The 23,282-nt window shown below is 41.7% G+C and overlaps 1 protein-coding gene across 6 annotated transcripts in view; it reads right to left on the bottom strand.

The window, feature by feature from the left end:
- Nucleotides 1-23,282, bottom strand: part of hdac5 (histone deacetylase 5) — a 144,493-nt gene that overhangs the window by 67,450 nt on the left and 53,761 nt on the right. For 2 of the 6 annotated variants that reach the window (XM_017700557.2, XM_017700556.2), the window contains exon 1: nucleotides 18,789-19,556. The exons of 2 other annotated variants lie outside the window; for them this stretch is intronic. In XM_017700557.2, coding sequence (XP_017556046.1) covers nucleotides 18,789-18,945 — 157 coding nt within the window. In that variant the 5' untranslated portion in view covers nucleotides 18,946-19,556. Of the gene's footprint in view, nucleotides 1-18,788; nucleotides 19,557-23,282 lie in introns of those variants that run through there. 2 more of the 6 variants (XM_017700554.2, XM_017700555.2) reach the window with 1 other exon arrangement.

The raw sequence follows: 23,282 nt of genomic DNA, 5'->3' as shown, positions 1-23,282 counted from the left end.
AAAATTAGACTTACTGGAAGCTTAGAGTCAAAAGTGGCACTCCATTAACCATAACTGATCAGTCATATGATATGACAAGGCCTGTAACAGTGTTCATTGTTGTCCCTTCATACTTCTATACACACTGAAAAACATCCAACGCAAGAACACAGAGGGCCGAAGTGGCCAACAAAATCAATTAGTCATCAACGACAAGAAACGAGTCAACATGTTTACATTACAGCAGAAGCTCTGCAGTGCCCGACATTCGTCATTCTGACTGAAAGCTATACATGGCTTCTATTGTTTCACTGAACTGTAAGAAAGGAAATCACTTGCACGGATAGCTTCAGTTATAAAGGCTCAATTAATGAATTAATCAAATAATAGTCAACAGACTCGCTGATTTTTAGAAACAGTCATTAGGCCTATTTAAAAGCACAGCACAAAGAAGAACAAGACTGAGCGGGGATGCGTTTATACTGCGAGAACCACAGCAGGGCTGCTAGATACTAAGCAGACTAGCAGCTCCTGATCAACAGCTAAAACAGGACTATGTGTGTCTTTCAGTGTCAGACAGACAGAAGAACTCGGTTATCCATCTGAGGCCTCCTTGGGGACTTTCTCCCCTGTGGAAGGCTGCAGTCTCCTCGCCTATTCGCTTCCATTCTCTCCTCAGCTCTTGTCTTCTCTTCTTCAATTCTCTACCGCTCCTCTCTCCTATCTTCTCTTCGCTCCTCCTCTCCTCTCCTATCGTACTCTCACATTGTCTCTCATATTCTCTCCTCCTCTTTCCTATTTCCTTTTTCTCGGCTCTCATCTTCTCTCTTTTCCTCTCTGTTCTCCTCTTTTCCTTTCTTCTTTTCCTCTCTCTCTGGAGGTTTCTCTTCGGTTTCTGGGTTTCAGGCAGAAGAGGAGTTTGCTGACACAATTTGCTGACACCATTCAACAGCCCTCTCTCGTCTTTGGCAGCAGGAGCTTTATTTTAGAAGTGCGTCTAAATCTCCATGCAGACGGATAGATGGGGGCAGAGAGACGGAGTGTGAGAGTGAGGAAGAGGAATGCGTGTAGGAAAGATAAGGAGATAAACAGAGAGAGGCGAGCAGACAGAGGGGAAAATGTGTGAGAGTGAGGAAGAGAGAGATATGGAGAGATAGAGAGCTAAAGAGATACAGAGTAAAAGAGAAAAGGAGACATACAGAGAAAGAAAAAGAGGAAGAAAGACAAAGACATAAAAAAGATAGAGGGATACAAAAAACAAGAAAGAAAGAGTGGCCAAGAGATAAAGTAGGGAAGAAGAGAAAGTGATAGAAGAGAGAGACAAAAAGGATAAAGAGAGAGATAGAAAGAGAAGGGTGGAGAGAGATTAAGGAACAGAGTAACAGTGACAGAGATAGATAGATAGATAGATAAATAGATAGATAGATAGATAGATAGATAGATAGATAGATAGATAGATAGATAGATAGATAGATAGACAGACAGATAGATAGATAGATAGAAAAAAGAGTGATAGAGTGGTAGAGAGAGAGAGAGAGAAGGGTAGAGAGAGAGATTAAGGAAGAGAATAACAGTGAGAGATGGTAGATAGATAGATAGATAGATAGATAGATAGATAGATAGATAGATAGATAGATAGATAGATAGATAGATAACAGAGATACATATAAAAAAGAGAGTGATAGAGTGGTAGAGACAGAGAGAGATAGAAAGAGAAGGGTAGAGAGAGATTAACGAAGAGAGTAACAGTTACAGAGATAGATAGATAGATAGATAGATAGATAGATAGATAGATAGATAGATAGATAGATAGATAGAGATAGAAAAAAAGAGTGATAGAGTGGTAGAGAGAGAGAGAGAGAGAGATAGAAAGAGAAGGGTATAGAGAGAGATTAAGGAAGAGAATAACAGTGACAGAGGTAGATAGATAGATAGATAGATAGATAGATAGATAGATAGATAGATAGATAGAAAAAAAGAGTGATAGAGTGGTAGAGAGAGAGAGAGATAGAAAGAGAAGGGTAGAGAGAGATTAAGGAAGAGAATAACAGTGACAGAGGTAGATAGATAGATAGATAGATAGATAGATAGATAGATAGATAGATAGATAACAGAGATACATATAAAAAAGAGAGTGATAGAGTGGTAGAGACAGAGAGAGAGATAGACAGAGATGTAGTGAGGACGTCGAGGTGGTTTCTGAAGGACGGTCATTAATAAATGCTCTCTGCTCCCTCAGAGCCGCTCAGTTGTTAGGCTGCTGGACAGCGCTGTGAATCATGGGATACGCTTCCTCTAGCACAGAAACAAAGCAGGAGCTGAAAAGGTCCAGGACCACCATAAATCATAGCATGAACACACACACACACACACACACACGACACAGTGTTGATGGGGGAAAATAAACCGGAATCCCAGAATAAATATTCAACCCGTCAGTGGAAACGAACACCAAACATCAGATTCAATCAAGCTGCTATGAAACAGCCGACGGTTTAGGAAAAAACACAAAGCACATCTGACCTGCACGACGTCGGAAAGCCTGATCTAAGAAACCTCTGCATTTGGGTTGCTGTCTCTAGCTCTATTTGAGCTGGATTAGGGGGAGGGGCTAAAATCTGAGTGATTACTGACTAGATCTGTGATTTTAATCCAGCATGAATCTGCAGCGTCTGTAGTTTTTACAAGTCTTCTAATTAAGTCATTAAGTAACAGTCCTGGAGTGAATTACCTGCTGTAATTCGCCGAACTTGGAGCTCCCTCAGTGATAACGGTCCTGTTTGAATTTAGATTACTGTAACATAATAACTAAACCAGCCAACAGAAAACGGCACCTCCTAATTTTTCTTTTTTTTCGCAACATGAAAACAAAGCTGAAGGATAAAACTGAGCTTTAACTCTTTCATCCTCAAGGTCCTGACGAGACTTCTGAAATCAACATCGATTCGGTGGATATGTACCGTCCACTCTGTCTCAGAGGGACCTGCTCCGCTTTATAACAACACATTTACATTTACATTTATGGCATTTGGCTGACGCTCTTATCCAGAGCGACTTACAATTGGATTATTTTATACAGGTAGGCCAAGGTGGTGATAGGAGTCTTGCCCAAGGACTCTTATTGGTATAGTGTAGGGAGCTTATCCAGGTGGGGGATTGAACCCCAGTCTACAGTGTAGAAGGCAGAGGTGTTACCCACTACACTAACCAACCACAGGAATAGAGTGTCTACCTGCACCTATCCAAACATATTCAAGGGATTAAAAGAGGTTTACATTCATTGGCACTTCAACTGCACTATTTGTAACTAGTCTTTCCTTTAATATTTTGCATTTTATCTGCTTGTTGTTTTTTATTCCTAGTTTAATCTTTTTTTTTGTTAATGCACTGTTAGGATTGCCGCCCAATTTTGTTGTACTCTGTGCAAAGACAATAAATTATCTTGAATCTTAAATTACGCACCATTATTTGGAATTGCCCTTGGTAAAAGGGGTCACTTCACTTTGAAATGAGGTCCCCCTCATTTTGATCCGGGCTATCTGGGGTAATCTGATGAAAGTACACTGATCCTTTATCATGTATGAACAGGTTGGTCAAATCATTATATTACCGGTCCTCCTCTAGCGAATCTAATTCACAATCAAGAAATTGGTGATGCACAACGATATTGCAGTGATCTCAGTATCTGAAGATACTTGGAGGACATGCTTGGAGGAGAACACCGTTCATACTGTTATTACAGCTATCAGAAATCCCCATTAACTATCATCAAACAGGGTGATGGAGGGGAAGGACCACCCTCTTCACCTAGACATAATGAGACCAACTACGCTCTCTTGAGCTTGGACGGACAGCTGTGGCATCACTGGCTTGCAACCTCCTGACAGCTGCACCACCCATGAGCCAAAATGCCTTTTGTTTATTATTGGAAAACCATTGAATCACCAGAGCACCCACAGAAACACACAAGTGGAACTGTGATTGACTGTGGAACCGTGATTGTGAGGATGCTCAGGGCGCACAGTAAACACGCTGTATTGTTCTGCAATCAGTATTGCAAAGGTCAGTATCACAATGACGACTCACAAACAATATACTGTGCATCCCAGCTTTGCTCTGCTGTACGTACAGTGATGCTTCCCTCGTCATGTTTTTATAGCACCTTCAGTGAACCGGGGCTTTGTACTAACACTTCCTTCAGACGCAGGCGTGAAAAGATCTTTGCCAATTAGCTTTGTGCTTCTGTCCTCTTTCCATTAGAGACGGCTCATTCCAGAGTGCCACAAAATGCCCACAAGGCCCCTGCAGTCGTCCAGGAGCGGTCATTTATTATTTTAGTTTTTCAGCCTTTCTCCCTCATATCCCCCTCCACCACCACCCCCTCGTTTTTTTTAGGGCTGTTTTTGCAAAAAGCCGAGCTTACGTCATGGTTATTTTCTTCAGCGTCGCTACACCAGCTCCGCTTCAGCGAGACGAGAGCGAGAGATGGAGAGATGGAGAGATGGGGAGAGAGAGAGAGAGAGAGAGAGAGAGAGAAGCATGAATATTGCTTTCCAGAAATAGCACATAGCAACGTGCGGTAGGCTGCCCTGTCAAATCTGCTCTGCGTCCTCTCTCCTTGTTAGCTGCACACACAGGAGGGGGGCCAGAGGGGAGGAGGGCCGGGGGAGGGGGGCGGGGGGGGGTACAGAGAGAGAGAGCAAGCGAGCAAGAGAGAGAGAGAGAGAGAGAGAGAGAGGCAGAAAGGGAGAGGGGGAGAGACAGAAAGAAAGAGAGAGGTAGAGAGGGGGAGAGAGAGAGAGAGAGAGAGAGAGCACATGATAGAGAAAGAGAACAAAAGAAAGAAAGAAAGAAAGAAAAAAAGAAAGAAAGAAAGAAAGAAAGAGAAAATGAGAGGAAAAGAAAAGAAGAAAAATAGGGAGAAAGGTTGAAAAAGAAAGAAAGGAGCGGGGGAGGAAGAGAGTGCATGAGAGAGAGAGAGACGAAAGAAAGAAAGAAAGAAAGAAAGAAAGAAAGAAAGAAAGAAAAGGATAAAAAACAGGGAGAGGAAGAAAAGGAGATGGAGAGAGAAAAAACAGACAAATGAAGAGGAAAAGACAAATAGAGAGAGAGGAGAACAGAAGAAGAAAGAAATAGAAATGGAGAGAGTGAACTGAGAGAGTAGAAGATAGGGAGAGAGAGAGAGAGAGAGAGAGAGAGAGAGATAGTGGCTCAAACAGTAGCCAGTCTGATCCAGTTACTAGTTCTGAGGAAACATTGCCAAGAGAGATCGGACAGAGGAAAAGGGAAAGCAGGCCAGCGTGTAGAGCGGGTGATATTTAGACACTCTGGGAGAGTTTCTGGGCGATTCAGGCTCAGGCCTGGACCTAATAAGAGAGCGGTTGTAAATAGGCTGCGTGATTTATGAGGCTGAGGAAGCTCCAGCGGCTCCTGAAGGGGTCCCCGCTCACCAATGTGCTCTGGGAAAACAAGCACACGGCAGTTCTACTGTGGAAACCCACAAAACGACAGCCAGGAGGGAGTACGTGTGTGTGTGTGTGTGTGTGTGTGTGTGTGTGTGTGTGTGTGTGTGTGTGTGTGTGTGTCTAGTCAGTAGCCCAGGGACTTTGTCCAGAATCCGTTATGATCTTAAATTGTGAGACCGTGAATGAGGAGTTAACTTCTTAGCTGAAAATAAAACGATTCCAAAAATACTTTAGTTTAATTTGTCATCTAAACTCTGGGCTTTCTATTCAGCTATTAATCTTAAAGCCAGAAGTACACAAAAACAACTGAAAGCAAAATGCAGTAGTTTCAGTCTGTATACTGCAGTGTTTTTTGTTCCAAGTCCTCCCTTGAATGCTACACCGGTCTACATGGAGTGTATTTCTTTACCAACACATTTACATTTCATTATAAACTTTACAGAAATCGGACAGAATCAGAAGCTTCAGCTTTCTCCTCCAAGCGTATAAAGGTTAAATCTGCCTTCTGATGTGGAGAAATACGTGTGTAATTGATAAGCTTGTGAAGTTTGAATTGTGAAGTCTATATATGATTTGAATCTTTTTAACTGTAAACATTTTAAAACTAACTACACATTAGAATTAGCGCACAAAGGAAATGGTTACGTAAAAATGTGTAAGAGAAGAATTTTATACACCACACACAGGATAATGTAACTAACTAGTACTGGATCCTTATAATCAAACAGACTTACATGGTTTCTGACATGATACAGCAAACTGTCATCTACAAAAATGAAAGTACTTAGCTAAAAAAAACAGTAACAGCAATCTTGAAGCCTGATATTTGTGCATAATTTCATCCATTTTTATATATAACAGCATATGAAAACCACACAAGTAAGACACTCAACCTGTTCAAGTGAAAGAAGGAAAACTGTGCAAATAAAATGCTTGACCACTCTATCATTTTAACTCTGCCTTTCTGCTGAAAGCAGCACATCACATGAGGAAGGCCACCAACAGCATGTTCGTGCTTTCCTTTCTACTTGAGCCACGGACCATAAAACTCCCATTTCCCACCCCCCTTTCCTTCCAGAACAGTGTCCCATTCAACACACGCACGGCCCCCAGAAGTGGCCAGCGTGAGCCAAGGGGCAGCTGAGCACCTTCTCCTTCAGGCTTTGGCTCACATGGGACAAGCTTTCATGCATGAGGGGAAAAAAAGGAGAGAGAAGAAGGAGAAGAAGCCGAATGCAAAGCATAAACACGGAGACGATGAAATGTCATGGCTAAGTAGCGGGCTGAGAGCGGGCCACTGTTTATGCGTTCTATAAATGCACCAGCATTGACGTCAAACGCTTGCATGAGTGGAATGTTGTTTTCTGGGTAAACTTCGATGTGTGGTGCGGAATTCGGCTCATGCCGCTCTTTAGAAAGAGAGGCGGGGAGGGGGCCAATTTTGGGCTTATTACTAACTGAAACAGAGAGCTTTTTTCCCCCTCTCCCAGAGAAAATTGTATGATTATATTAAAAAAAAAACCATCAAGATTCTCACAGCTCTTGTACTTCTAGAGTTCTAGCTTACTGAAGTAATTAGAACCGGCTTTGTTCTACAGTAAGGCTTCACACAGTTCACAAAGGTTTCATTAGCTTTTTGTTTTTTTTACATTGACGTTCAGAGCCCTAAACATCAGTCAAACTTACCATCGGCAACATTTGCAAAAGGAAACGTAGAAACACAGCGTTTCAATGAAGTAAAACATCAGAATGTCAGACACTGTAAAACCCTGAAAACTCCAACAATCTGTGGATAAACCTCTGGAGTTTACGATGACTAAGCTAATCAGAAGAGGAACACAGGCCAAAACCAACCCAGTGCAAAAAATCCACCCCTCACCCCATCTCTGGGTGTCCTGGGTCCAGTCCAGTCACCAGGCCCTCTAGCATCTGCTTCATTGCCTGAGACAAACGCAGTGTCTGGCTTTGAAAACGTATGACTTTCTCTGAGGTTAAATCAGGAGCCAATCTCTTTCTCTCGCTCTCTCTCGTAATTGCTGAATCTGTTTCGTGCGCCCAGCTTCCGTTTCGTGTCCGTGGATGTGATACCATGACCGCAGCACCGAGATGAAGTGAGTGAATGAAACTAGCAGCAGCCACTCGGCACTATGTACGTAGCTTTCATTCATTGCTAACATGTTAGCATTTCTGGACAAAGCGCTACCTTCGCTGACACTGGGCCACGAACTCGAGCACTTGCCTTGCAATACGAGTGCTACTAGCAAGATAACACACTGAAATGATTTCACATGAATGTAAGTCTACTCTGAAACTGACACCAATGAATAACATCAGCTACTGAAACTCTAGCCTTCAACTGCATCTTACTCTTAACAATCTCATTTGACAAACTTTGCTGGTTCACGTGGTGGTATTTTGGGGAGGTTACGTGTCTTACAATGTCAGCTGAATGTGGTCCAGTGCTTGTTTGCCTGCAGCAATATCCATATTTTGACTCTTATAAACATCTTAGTTCAGAAGATGTACATACAGTAAAAAGCAACTGGTTTCCTATATTTCTGTTTATCACAAGGCTAATTTTTCCAACAGCAAAAACCAGCTTAGACCTGGGGTTTTTAAAAAAGACATTAGTTTCAGAAGTTGTTTGAATCGAGATTCATGGTAAAGCCTATTGCTTTTACAAAACACATTAAAACCTGCATATTTTGTTAGTACACTGAATGTGGTCAACGGCTGTTATTTCATTGGTAAGGGAGGAAACGAAGGTTAGACTGTCTCTGGGGGAATGGCTAAGTTGAAACATGCTGTTGTCCTAACCCTTCACCTATATATCAGCCCAACTGTCTCTCTATAACAACATCCCTGCCTCCAGAAATACCTTGGACAGCCATAATAGGGCTATACTCTCCTAACCCCTAATAATAGATCATATGAAAAAGAGATGTGGGGTATTCTCAATACACATGTATGGCACAAACAGCACATGCTGTAGCGCCTATTTCCTAAGTGAGGATTCTGGGTCATCGTGTCCCTGTATTAGATTCCACAGTTCCTATATTTAAATCACTTCTTTTACAGTGCAGAAAAACAATTGAAGTCTCTGCTTATACATACTGCAGTACTGCCTTCTGTAAATGATGCACTGATGTTCCATAATCAACTCTTTCGACTAATTGCCGCAGCCCTACGTCAAGTCATACAGTATAACCTACTCATTATGCGAGCAGAGATGATAGTGGAGTTCATGGCTGGTGAAGAGGTCTGTGTTTGTGTGTGTACTTCCCATCGAGTCCACCCTCTGTCCACCCACTGCCTTGCTACCCAAGACGGGGGGTCACGCAGTGGCCTGGCAAACAGGCATGACATACCAGGGACCCTTTATAGCACAGGAACATTGAGGTGAGGTGGAGGGTTCAGCTAGTAGTGGTGGGAACGACGAGGCTAAATTTAGACCAGCTCTTCATTTAGCTGCATCGTAAAAGAAAACAATCTGTCCGCAATCGTATAACTCCCCCATAACGTCTTCTCTTTCTGCATATTTTTCAGTCAGACGTCTGGGGAAGGACCCAGTTGAGACTTCTACACACTGCAGCCATATGGTGGGGTTTACATAGCGCTCTGGCTGCCATTTGATGAGGCAAACACTGACACAGGTCTTATTCGTTTATCTACTTAATGGCCCGGTTTGCCCCTTGCCACATGCCAGCATGGGCTGTATGACGATGCTGAAGTTTTTGGCAAAGGGAAAGAGCAAAGGTCCCATAACTTCATCTGGGAATGTTCAGAAGAGGATCTTACATGCAATGTCTTGAAGTAGCAATGGCCAATTCGTGTATCAATCAGATTTTAGGTCTTTGGGGGTTACACTACTTTCTGCTCACATACATTCACTGCTTCTACAACCCATGGCAAAAATTCTGGATTCACCACTCTTGGAGGAAGATCTTTCAATTGTTTAATTGTGGTTGTAGATCAAGTAGAAGAAAATACCTGCATCAGATTAAATCTGCTAATTAGCCTTCAGTTAAAAAAGAGTGCTCACACCTTGGAGAGCTGTTGCACAAAGTGGATTGACATGAATCATGGCTCCAACACGAGAGATGTCAGTAGAAACAAAGGAGAGAATTATAAAACTTCTTCAAGAAGGTAAATCATCATGGAGTGTTGCAAAAGATGTTGGTTGTTCCCAGTCAGCTGCGTCTAAAATCTGGACCAAGTACAAACAAGATGGGAAGGTTGTAAAAGGGAAGCGTACAGGTAGACCAAGGAAAACATCAACGTCAAGATAGAACACTTAAAGCAATATGTCCTGAAAACAGATAATGTACAACAAAATAAATGAGAAACAAGTTGGTGGAAACGGGAGTCAATGTCTGTGACTGAACTGTAAGAAATCGCCTAAAAGAAATGGGATTTACATCCAGAAAAAAGCCAAATGAAAACCATCATTAACACGTAAACAGAAAAGAACAAGGTTCCAGAAGGCTAAAGTAAAGTAATCATGGACTGTGGATGACTGGATGAAAGTAATCTTCAGTGATGAATGGCGAATCTACATCGGGCAAGGTGATGATGCTGGAACTTTTGTTTGGTGCCGGTCCAATGAAATTTATAAAGATGACTGCCTCAAGAAAACATGTAAATTTCCACAGTCATTGATGATCTGGGGCTGCATGTGAGGTAAAGGCACGAGGGAGACGACAGTCATTACATCTTCAATAAATGCCAAAGTCTAAGTTGAAAATTTGGGCACTTTTCTTATTCCATCGGCTGAAAGGACGTTTGGTGACGATGACTTCATTTTTCAAGATGATAATGTATCTTGCCACAGGGCAAAGCACGTGAAAACTTTAATTCAAGAAAGACATACAGTATAATGTCAATGGCATGGCCTGCAAATAATCCAGATCTCAATCCAGTTTGAAGATCTCTGGTGGGAACTGAAGAAAACGGTCAATGACAAGGCTCCAACCTACAAAGCTGATCTGGCAACAGCAATAAGACGGTTGGAGACGGCTTGATGTCATTAGTTTGTTTGTTGTCATTAGTTAAGTCCGTGCCTACGAGAATTCAAGCTGTTATAAAAGCCAGAGGTGGTGCAACAAAGTACTAATGGTGCAGTGTTTTTCTCATGACTCCATAATATTTTCCTCAGAATTTATTGATTCCATATTTTTTTCCTCTACTTGATCTACAAACACAAGTGTGACCGACTAGAACAATTATATTTCTTTTTTGATCGTTTTCTTAATGCCAGAAGGTTGGCATTTTGAAAAAAAAAAAAAAGTTTTGTGGCATGTCTCTGTGATTAACTTTTTTCCACAAAATCAAACAATTGAGAGATTTTCCCCCAAGAGTGATGATTCCATCATTTTTGCCACGGGTTGTATGCTGTATAAATCTTCTTTTGTTATTCAAACAACAGACTGAAAGCTCAGGACAGGATGATGTGCTTCTTTTGAGGGAAGCTTGCTAACTGGTTATTATTTAAACTTACTGCAACTTCAGAATTTGTTGCAACAGAATTTGAGTGCATTTTCAGTCAGATTGAGACAAGGGTAAATACAAAAAAGCTGAAAATGCTTCTATTAAAACACAAAAGCAACAAATGACTCGGTTCTATAGCCCTTTCAGAGGGCAGTGGTGATAAATGTTTGTTTATTTGAGCCCATGCCTTGTCTGTTGTCAGTTGGGAGTTACTAGATTATAAATTAGGAAGCGCAATAACTAACCAATTGCATACAATGAACCAAAGAAGAGAACTGTTAATCGCCACTATTTATATGACGCTTGATACTTGAAAGCTAGCGAGCTGAATACATGAATATTGTCCAAGAAGTTTACGGCCAGTTTTAGGGCCCATTTTCTCATCAAGAAGGTTTGATGACAGTCAGCTTTTAAATGAGGGTCTCTAATCTAATATTTAGAGTACCAAGGCAGATGATAGAGGAGGTCATATGTACTGTACGCTCAGAGAAATCCCCAGTCAAGCTTATAAATTTGCCCCAAAATTGCACCAAAAGGAGGCAATTTTGTTCAGCCAACAAGAGACACCTCAAAACAGCACATCATAAAAGCACTGGGCATCACAATCCCAGAGCACAAAGGCAGTCTCAGCTCTAGCTGTCTCCTCACGCCTCATTCACCGAAAAAAGCTTTTGACATCACTGCTGCGTCATCTGGGGAATCTGTACAAGGGGAAGAAAAAAAATAATCAATGCAGTGCTTTGTGCCTGCAGCGTGAATGAGAGTGTGAGTGACCATTCCTCAGAAGCTCATGGAGCCTGAGAGAGCGGGAGTCTGACGTCACTGAGGAATTCCAGCTGTGCTTATTAGAACAAGTATGTAACACAGCGCATTTATTTCTGACATGTTTAGGGCTGCAAACTAAAACTAAAACTAAACAGTTTGCACATCACTTCTTAGACCCTGCTGGAGTAACTCACTCACCGTGTCTTGGTGCACCACTTCAACCAATCAGATCACACTGTAAGCATATTCTAACGTTGATACCTACACAGGCTGTCCAACGTGTTCCGACTTATTACAGTTTTCCACGATATATATAACAACCTAGACAGCACTGACCTGATACCAGGTACTGAAAACTGAATTTAACAGAAAACTCTGGATTGGTATCTGATCAACACCGGCGAACAATGGCTATTAGAGCTAGGACAAAACTTGGTTAAAAACGAGGAACATTTCTAGTATAATGCTATTTTCTGGCACATCTACTGGATTATAGCAGTATGTTAGTGCTAAGCTAACAGCTATTCACATGAACATTTTTTGACTTGACTGTTGTAGATGAAATGAGTAAATGACAGACATTAACATATTTCTGGCTTATAGCAGTTTTACAGTCCTTTAGTCAACAGCCCTGACATGGAGCTGCTGCTGTTCTCCATTTTAAACATCTGACTGAAGCACATTGGTCAGGCTTCCACTCATATTCACAGTCCGCGACGTATCTAGGACTTCCAGAAGGCCTAAAGTGACATTTTTTCCTCATACAATTGGTCCCACCCATCGGAAATCAAAATGATTGAAATCTAAATTTTCCACTGTCGCTTCCTAATTATCCTGGCAATTAACATATACAGTCTTCAGTCACGCTCCTGAAGACTGAATCAATTAGAAAGCTCACCTCAATGCATTCACCTAGACAACACGGCGGAAAAACATTCCTGACTGGACAATTTTCCATTGGGCATTTCAAGAATCTAACGCTTTTGTTTAGGACCAAAACTTGACAATGAAATAAGAGTACTACTACAGTACTTGGGTTTAAATGCATCAAGCGTGATGATCCTATTAAATACAAATTAAATACATTCTCTGAAGGCCTACAGGGTTCTGCACTGGGTATTGGTATCAGGACAGAAAATGCGGTACTGTAAAATCTCTATTAAAGTACAGCTTTCAACAAACAATACATTGTGTAGCCCTAGTAGACTCCACAACTCACTCTAAGTGTCATGTTGATTAGGCATAAGGCTAGATTTTTCAGGCTACAAAGACTTAAACTTACAGAATTAAGCAAACGTACAGAATTAAACATTACAGTTTTAATCTAATATTAACACAAGTGAACGATGAAGTTCACTATATAATATATACAGCATTTTACCCCCACAAAAAAAGCTTCTGCAATATCTCTTCTCTGTTATTTGTGCCTTTTATTTCCAGCCTTACCTACAAATAGCTTATTTCCTGCTAGTTACTCTTTTAAACTTTTAAACTGCTTTTGTTATATGACAAATCTGTCTGAGTTTGAAAAACAAAACAAGGGAACGATCAGCCACCCATCAAAGCGCCTAATTCATAACGATTCGCCAGGCTTTTCTGTTGCATAACGGAGGTTTGATTAATTAAATAGCTCCTAGTGCTGAGTGAGGCCTATTTATCAACTCATTGTTGAAGCACACACAAGCACACACAGCTGTACTATATATTATACAAAGCATGAGCAGTGTTTCCAGATCAGTTTTGGCATGTCTAATCTCACAGAATAGCAACAGTGGTACCAGATCCTGGATCAGCAATCTAAGACTTTCTATGAATTCAAACCATTATTTCCTTTATTTCTTCTATTTCTTCCAGTACTACACATTCATCTTTCATATCCAACCCTGACAAACATGAGGCCATCTGTCTGACTCCCCTGCATTAATAAAATCCTTCCTCCAAAAACGTCAAACATCTAATGGGCCTCATATTCCGTCAATGACGAACAGCAGCCAACTTACAGCTGCTCCATAAACAAACCAGGCAACTGAAATAACAGCCAGCGTGGGAAACACACACGCAGACACCAGCGCAGGTGTAATGATGGTGAGGGTCACACTCTGAACGTCTTGTTACATAACCGTGGCGCACAACGTGAACGGGACAGATCAGTTACAGTGGTGTGAACATATGAAGGTCTAATTTCCTGCAGGCCAGTAAGAGACGTCTGCCACATCATGCAACAGCAACCTTCATTACAGAGGCCTGGGCTGCAGTGTTAAAACGACAGTACAGGACATGTGGGGAGAGGTTGTGAACCTGTAACTCCCAAAGTAGCCATGTAACATGTAACACACACAGTCACTCTGACAGACTGCAATACGGTACAGGACATGCAGGGCAATAATGCTTCTGCTGTTTCAGGGCACCATAAGCGAAGTAATTGCCTATTGCATTGCAATCACTTGTTTATTTAGGGAGTTTAAATGTCTTGATATTTGGGTTCGACCATCAGGAGGTGATGTGAAACATAACTGGTTCTCACTCTTTAGGTAAGAAGAACCTCCCTGCCTCTTCCTCAATCACTCAGAAAGATGCTAGCCAACAAGTGTGTCTGTTAGCTGATGCAACTGAATTGAGAGGTAGTGTTCTCCTCCAAGCATGTTGAGCTATGTAATGATGTTGTGTTAGTGTCAGTTTAAAAATATGCGGTGATGCTTCACATGTCTCAGAGAAAGCTTGTGCTAGCCCTCCCAGCTTGGTAGCCAAGAGCGTTCCTCGCTATAAGTGACATAACGGTCGCTTGGGGCCCCAAGCCATAAGGGCCACTGCAATCATTTTTTTATTAATATAATATTGTGTATGCCAGGGGTCCTTTTTACAGTGCAACTCTTTCTTGGGACTAAACATATTTTGTGATCATCTCTTTGCCAATCTACCTCCCTGCATCAGCCCCCTCCATCCACCCTCCAGTCCCCCACCCCCCCGAACTCATATAATTCTAGACGAGTAATCAAGTAGTAAGTCTACTCATTTACTGGGCCTTAGCTAACACTTCGCCACATATCAAAACTCTTTCGCCTGGCGCAGGAAATGCTTCAAGTTCAGCGATCATTCAAGACCCCTCAGTAACAACCGACATTAGCCTGTCTTCCACGGCCTGTAGGTAGAGCCATTCATCAGAGCTTGTATCCACTCGTCAAAATAATTTTTCCATATGAGTTGTAGCACCAGTCTCGTCACCCACCTGGGACCTCGTCCCAAACCCCAGTTTAATAAACCCCTGGTGAATGCTAAGTATCATATTGGAAGAAACGTATCATATAAATACATCACTGACGACTCTGCCACTAATTTATCTGTTTGTAACCATTTTATTTTACATATTATTAATTCATCTTGGAATCTTGGCAAGCAGTTGTTTAAAAATCCTTTTCATTATCGTTATACTAATTTACATTAGGGCTTATTTACACTTTTCCTGATCAAACTAAATGAAGTATTAATTCATTAATGCTTTGTTTTGGGTAACGGAGGCTTACAGAACCAAACGTGCTTCGGGTAAGAGTGGCTCCAAATAGGATGTCATGAATCAGAATCAGAATACTTTACCGATCCCAGAGGGAAATTTCAGTTATTACAGTTGCAGCCATTTATGTAAAACAATAAACACTAAAATAATTTAAAACAAAAAGAGAAATCTGCAATAGGTACACGAGATTTAAGTTCTTAGGAATACAGTAAAGTGGCAGTGACTGTGATAATAAATATGAAACATCTTGTATAAAGCAGAATGTTTGTGATGGGAGGAAGACCTAACCAGCAGGAGAAACTGGGTATGATTAATGATTAAATTGGGGAGAAATCTGGGCAAAAACTAAAATAAATAAAACAAGTGTGAGTTTTACTTTATAGGAATAAGATGAAGCATCAAATACAGGTTCTTTTTCGTAATGGTGTAAAAGCATTTATTATTGAAACACAACTATACATCCGTTACATTTCAGTTACCGGAAAAATCCTAGACACCCAAACATGTGACGTTAGGCATCCGTCATAGAAACGTTTCTGGCACACAAACCACCCGCTTCATCTTAGAAAAGCAACACAAAATGAAGCGTGACACCTAAAATGGTGTTACTGGAGTTGCTAATAGGACTAGCCAGACAGTTTGGATGATGAGACGAAGAGACTCTTGCCCTCTCTGGAGAGCCAATACGTTCTAGTTCACACAGTATGTGCTGAGCCTTCTTGAGCCACGTCCAGCACTTTCAAACAACCTGTTACATGACCCTGTTACGTGCCACAGCCAGCGACAATGGATCCTTTTTCACCAAAGCCGACTTCAGAAAAAGGATTAACAATTTGGTCCCTTGTCCTCTTTCTGTTTTTAAGCAAAGGCCACCCTTTGATGTGCTGCTGAAGTATGAAGTATGTAAAGGACAGTTACCATTTCATCTTCTAGACTTCTGTCATACTGCTGATGGGTTTCTGAGAGGTACGCATAAAATCTAAAAGAAAATAAATAATCTGTTTAGGAGTAAGGCCATCTCCAAAGCAGCCTTTCTTTCATCCTCCAGAAAATGGGCGAAATTATGTCCTTGCTCGTAAAAAGATGTTCTATTATGTGCATCAGGTCTCAAAGGATTACATCATCACAACTAGGAGCTTAGAGTAGAGACTTCACACTCATGACAGATTCAGAAGTTCTGCTAGGAATTTTGGTTGCAGTCATGGTGTACAGAAATGATGATTATTATGACCCATATCATGTTAGTGTTATTAGTGTTATAACCCAAATGCTATCTTACACATGTTGTCCAAAACTCTGTGCTACCAGCACTTTGTTTAAAGTCGCAATTCAAACGTATCTGAAGCAAAGCATATTCCAGATAAAACACATGCGCTTCTGATAGAAAAAAAACTGTTGTGGAAGCTTCGGCGGTACATGATGAGGAGATGAAGACAGAAATAAACCAAACAGGAGCTTTATTTGAGACAAGCTCCTCAGTACACTGGCTGGCAGTGGACTACTGCAGCTAAATGACTGAAGTTGAAAAGCAGCAGTGACTGAAATGTGAAATGAAGTGTTTAAATGGCAGCAGAGCCTTTTAACCACGGGCAGTCAATGAGGGGACTCTTTTCCATATGCGAAAGATCATCGGGACATGTTGCCACAGGATTATACAAAATGTTTATAAAAACTTTTACACATAACTTTAAATTTGGTGAATTTTATTACTAGGCCATCTTGCCTGCCAGGTTTTTAATTTAACCGTCAAATATCGACACTTACCGGCCATTAGAAACCTGAACAGAACGTGCTTTAATGACCCATCCTCTTTTTGTCATTTTTGTGTATTAATGGCAAAACAAATATAAATAAATAAATAAAAAGCCAGAATCCACAACGGCCAAAACTACACTGACCCACCAATACTAAAAGCTCTCTAAAACGCTCTGTAACTGTTATATGATACATAGAGTCACTGTCACAAGGACAGAACTGGACAAAGTGGGAGGAACCTAAGTTGTGAAGATCAGTCAATTAGTAACAGGTGAAATAACTGTAGAACCAGTTGTTAGTCGCAGCCGTTTTCACTCCACAACTGGCTTTAGATCAGGGCCAAATTCACCCGACTTCCCTCAGACTGTGGGTGAGTGCCACAGCTCCTCCTGTTTGAACAGGTGTCAGATAAACGCTGCTGGAGGAAAACACAGCCCACGCACCCTTCTATAGCTTCTCCTCACTGTACACTCGAGCACAGGTGAGAAATGGCCTGACCTTGACGCCCTCAGACAAGAACAACATCCCGCCTGACAAGGACAAGTCCAAAAGTTGGTTCAGTGCTTAAACTAATCTGCGTGTTGTTATAAACGTCTTATCAAAATACTCCAACAATGATAAATATAACAATTAAAAGGGAAAAAATACTAATAGAGTAAGTGTTGAAAACTATTCCACAGCAAGTCGGAGCTTCTTTCTTTATGTCATTACTTGCTATAACTTGCTATAACTAACTAAATTGGCGTCTATATAATATAAAACTGGTATCTGATATTTGGCAATCCCGCTATGCACTTTTTCAAGAACCATCCAATAACCCCTAAAATTGCATAATGTCAGAAAATCAGGGGTCAAGAGTAAAAAAATCGGATTGAAGAGATTTTGATATGCCAGCAATGATATACTGACGGTTGAAACCACAAACCGAACTGAAAGCACAACTAAATTACCAAAAAACTGTAGGCTGGCTGAACAGCAGAGACTGAAAGCTCAGTGAAGAAGTAAAGAAGCCTTAGCAGTGTCTGCAAAGTTTGCTCCATATTAGTTGGTCCAAATAGAGCTGAACTAGACATAATCAGACAGAATCAGCAAGCACCCACCACACAACAAACGCTTTTATGACACAAATATCAACATCCAGCAACTTCAAAGTCTACCAGCCAGAGCATTCTCAAAACACCACAGTCAAACAGCTCTCTTTTACCCTCTCTCTCATTCTCTACCAGAGCAAAAGCTGATATCTCCAAAAAAAAGGCACTTTTTAACAGAAAGAAAAAAGTTTAACTTTCAATGTAAGTTCATTTAATGACATTTTATTCAAAGTCATTCTGGACCATTTGTGTTGGTCCATTCATCATAATATTTTGACAGTGTAATCGAAAAAAACTACTACTGCAATGCCGTGAATTTCTTAAGGACTGAAGCATCGTTGCGTCTGAAGCATCGTTGACGAGCAAAACACAGAATGCCAGAAATATCAATAATATCAGTGCTTGCAGGAAAACGTCAGATAAATCAACAAATCGGCAACTAACGAAAGCCATAACAAAGTCTAAAACTACATTATGTAGTGGTACTAGAACAAGAGGAGAGGCTTATTTTGTCAGCTCATATTGTTATTAAATTAAATGGAAAATTTTCCTTTAGCAAACAAGACAAATACAATTAATCATGGCCCATTTTATGGCCGATTTGTATGTGCACATATATATATATATATACACACACACACACACAGTGAAAAAGTTTTATGAATTTGCATCGTCGTCTGCCTGTTAGACCCCCTTCTCTGTCACACACACGCTGACACACACACACACACTCACCGGTGCTGCTCATGTTGTTGGTGGTGCTGTGAGGCAGCAGTTCAGTGGGCTGTTCCCGGCTGGCTGTGCTGTGTGCGTCTGTGGAGAAGCAGGATTCTGTCTCATAAATCGTCTGCAACATCGCGCACAGCCCCGGCACTGTTGGCCGTAAGAGCATGCCAGTGTGTCCCAGCTTCAAAACACACACACGCACACACACTCCGACCAATACGGCCACCCGCAGCTCACACAGTGCGCGGCTCACACGCTGAACGGTGTTTCACAAAGTCCAGCTCTCCAATCAGCATGTGAACGTGGACATTCAAAACAAAAAAAAAAATATCCCTCTAAAAGAAGCCACTTATTCCTAACAGTCGTTGAGCAATGTGTCAATGTCCACTCTGCTTGTTAGTCCCATAATTCCACGTTAAATACGTCTCACGGAGACAATGTGAAGTCTCTATGCTGACGAGTCGCTCACTTCAGTCCTGGTTTTAAAAAAATTCACATCTCTCGCTTCAATCCAAGTTCAGTTCACGCTGATGTTAATTAACGGCGAGACTCAGTGGAGCGTCTGTTATTATCCTGTACAGCTACAAAGTGCTTGTATCCGGCACAAGTCTTGAGCTGTGTCTGCGGTAAGTCCACAGTTTGACTGGACGCCTTCTTTTCCCCGCGGGGAGATGGAGCGAGAGAACAGCAAATGAGATCAGAGAGAGGGAGTAAGAGAGCGCAGGCGAGAAACGGAGAGAGAGAGCGATGGTGGGGGCACAGAGAGAGCGAGGGGGAAAAGGAGAAAGAGAAAAAGAGCGAAGGAGAACGATAAGAGAGAGAGGGAGAGAGAGTAAGAGAGTGTAGGCGATAAACGGAGAGACGGAGAGACGGTGGAGGCAGAGAGAGAGTGAGTGAGAGAGAAAGGGAGGAAGAGAATGAGAGAGAGAGAGAGCATCAACGAGAAAGAGGGAGATAGTGAAGCAGAAAGTAGATCAGTAGGCAACAGCTAGTGTCCTTCTCTTAGCCCACAAAAAAGGAAAATCTCCGTTGTGCTCAAGCCTTACAAAACCGAACAGCCCACTCTGTCCTTTGCTAGTATCAATTTGTTTGGTTGCAAATGATGCCCACACCCTTCCCTGCTGAGCACGGGGAGAGCAAGAGTGAGCGAGTGAGAAACAGAGAGAGAGAGAGAAAGAGAGAGAGACAGACAGACAGAGAGAGAGAGAAGCGGAGTGGAGCCGTGGAGTTTACAAACAGACTGGGCTGCTTCACGGAGCTGGAAATAGCTGCCGAGCGACAGGGGAGGGGCGGAGCAAGGATAAAAATAGAGGCAAGAGCTCAGAGCCTGGGGAGAGAGAGAGAGAGAGAGAAAGAGAGAGAGAAGAGGAGGGAGGGGGTAGAGAGTGAGAGGGAGAGAGAGAGTGTAAGAGAGAAAAGAGGAGGGGGAAGAGAGCATGAAAGAGAGACAGAGAGAGATAGGAAGAGAGAGAGAGAGTCAGGGAATATAAGAGCCATGGTGAGATTGTGGAGTGTGGAGTAAGGGGTGAGAGAGAGAGAGAGGGAGAGGGAGAAAGGGAGAGAGACATGGGGATAAAGTGAGGGAAGGACACTCTATCATGCAAATAAAATGTTGTCAGTGAAAACCAATTGCTTCCTAAAGCCAACAGGAGGCAGAGTGATCAAGGGATGCTCCAACAGCAAAACTAAACAAGACAATGGCAGCAGACAGGAAGACAGACACACACACACACACACACACACACACACACACACACACAGGGTTTTAGATCAAACTTGTGATTCTCCAGGTCAGAAGTGCTTCCGTGTTACACAGTGAAAGTGCGTCAGCAGCGTTGCCACAGTGAGCACGGGGGTCAACACTTCACACACACACATAACTGGGTCACAGGGCTTCCACTGTCCACCCAGCACTCTTCGCTTCTTCAATCAGCTCTTTGGGAGTTCAGTGTTTTATAAACCTTTTATTTACAGCCTCCAAACTGTATTCACTGAGACCCATATGGACCATTTATACCACTACCACTGTGATTATATTCCTCTAGTAATAATGCGAATTACTTTAGACACCACAACTTACTCAACTCTAATCCCTCTAAAGATGATCGGATTATTACAGCACAGCACTTTTTCACTCTGGTGAGTGACACTGATGACTGGGGCTGTTTCTCATGTGTAACCATATCTGTGATCATACCTGCAACAAAAGAATTTCACATAAATCATATGCCTACGCTCACAGCCTACCACCTCCAGCAAGCAAGTCCTATAAAACAAAGTGAGAAATAAATCTGAACGGGGCAGAGTTTGATGGTACTTGGCCAAAGCTATTGGGCAAAACATAGAATTTCCTTTATCCAAAGCTGAGCTACATGGCAAATATACAGTATCCTGATACCTGAAAACATTTTCCCAATATGTGATATGTATCCTGATATTTAGTTTTTCTGACATTCGATAACTGGAAGGGGTCTGGAGTGCCACATTATAAAAACGCTATCAAAAACTATGAGTGCAAAGATTTTTTCAAACCTATTTTAGGAGGAAACTGAATTTTAATTTACATATTGCACTGCGCAAAATAACATTAATAACAAATTATGAACTTTGCTTATAATAAAGCATGCAGTTTGATAGCTGACGATATTCATGAAAGAAAAGCAATGGGTCTTGGCCTTGTCAGTGAAAAAAACAAGTGTGCTGAAAAATGTCAACAACAATAGGCAAATTTGGGTACTGAAAGCAACAGTTTTTAAAAATCTAATTTACACATTTTTTTTTCCCTTAGCACATACATAGTCAATCAGGACAGGTGAAGTTGGTGAAGTTTCTGAATGTTACTTCTGGAGTTATAAATCTAATGAATTGCGTGCCTAAATGATTCAACACCTGTCCCAAATCAAACTGTTAAATAATCTCTTGCTAATGAGGTTCCTGGCACACTACAATGTTTTCCTAAGATGGTTTCACAGACTAGGTGGTGGACCCTTCGAACCTACCTGTGTTGCTGTGCATAAGTGGGTCATCATGCATGAGATCTGAGTCGCACATCATTACACATGATTATTAATTATGATTAAAAATACAGGAATAACACAACACATATACATTCATGCCTCTTAGAGACTTAAACTCAACCTGGACTCGCTTCTCAGAGACTTAAGACTCGACATGGACTGAGACTCGCACCTTAGAGACTTGGGAGTCAACTCTGACTCTCACCTCAGAGACTTGAGACTCCGTTCAGACTCACACTCGCATCTTAGAGAGTCAAGACTCATCCTGGACTCATACCTCAGAGACTCAACAGTTGACTTGGGCTCACAGTTCAGAGGCTCGAGACTCAACTCAGACTTGCACCCGCACCCCAAAGAGTCCAGATTCGATTTGGACATGCACCCTCAAGACGTCGCTCAGAGTAGCACCTCCGAGATTTGAGACTCCACTCAGACTAGTACTTCACAGGCTCGAGACTCAACTCAGACTTGCACTCGTACCCCAAAGAGTCAAGATTAGACTAGCACCTCAGAGATTCAAGACTCAAGACTCCACTCAGACTAACACCTAAGAGATTTGAGACTCAACACTCCACTTAGACTAGTGCCTAGAGATTAGAGACTTAAGACTTCATTCAAACTAGCACCTCAGAGGCTTGAGACTCAACTCGACCTTGCACTCACACCCCAAAGAGTTCAAACTCGACTTGGACTTGCATCCACACTTCAAAGACTCAAGACTCCACTTAGAATAGCACCTCAGAGATTAGAAACTCGACACTCGACTAAGACTAGCACCTCAGAGGCTCAAGAATCAACTCGGACTTGCGTTTACAACTTAAAGACTGGATACTCCACTCAGACTAGCACCTCAAAGATTCGAGACTCGAGACTCCACTTGCACCCTGGAAACTCAAGATGTGACACGGACTCAGACTTGCAAGAACACCAATAGGGGTAAAACTGCTATACGACATACTCCTCTCTATAAAATGAATGAAAACAAACATCAAATAATTGAAAACAGTAGTAGCAGCAATCTAGAAGCCTGAAATCCATCTGCACTTCTGTCTGCTTGTAGGTGCTCATGAGAACGTTTTTTCCCTTGTACTATCTTTTGTTGCAGGGCTTTGCATCCATAGCCGCTAAAATTCAGAACGATACAATTGCAGGCTGAAGAATATGAAAATTCTTTGTGAGTGAAAATGAATTGCCTTAATGGCGCAATGCTCTTAACAGCAAATCTACTATTAAGGGAAATTAGTAGGAGGAAATTAATATAATTAGTTTTTTTTTCCATTATTAAACTTAATTGCCAAATGAAAACATTGTCATCCATTAGACACCAGAGGCCTTCTACAGAATTCATTTATTTAAATAGAGGTGTTTTATTACAGTCCACGGGTAAGTTTTGAGGTGCATTAGAGTTGTTGAAGTGCACTTTAAAGTGTTCCTCACCATACCAATATGAGAAACAAAAGCATTCCTGAACTTAAAACCTCACAAA

The sequence above is a fragment of the Pygocentrus nattereri genome, chromosome 1 (genome assembly GCF_015220715.1).
Source record: "Pygocentrus nattereri isolate fPygNat1 chromosome 1, fPygNat1.pri, whole genome shotgun sequence".
Classification (NCBI taxonomy): domain Eukaryota; kingdom Metazoa; phylum Chordata; class Actinopteri; order Characiformes; family Serrasalmidae; genus Pygocentrus; species Pygocentrus nattereri.
This window is presented reverse-complemented; position numbering and strand designations above follow the sequence as displayed.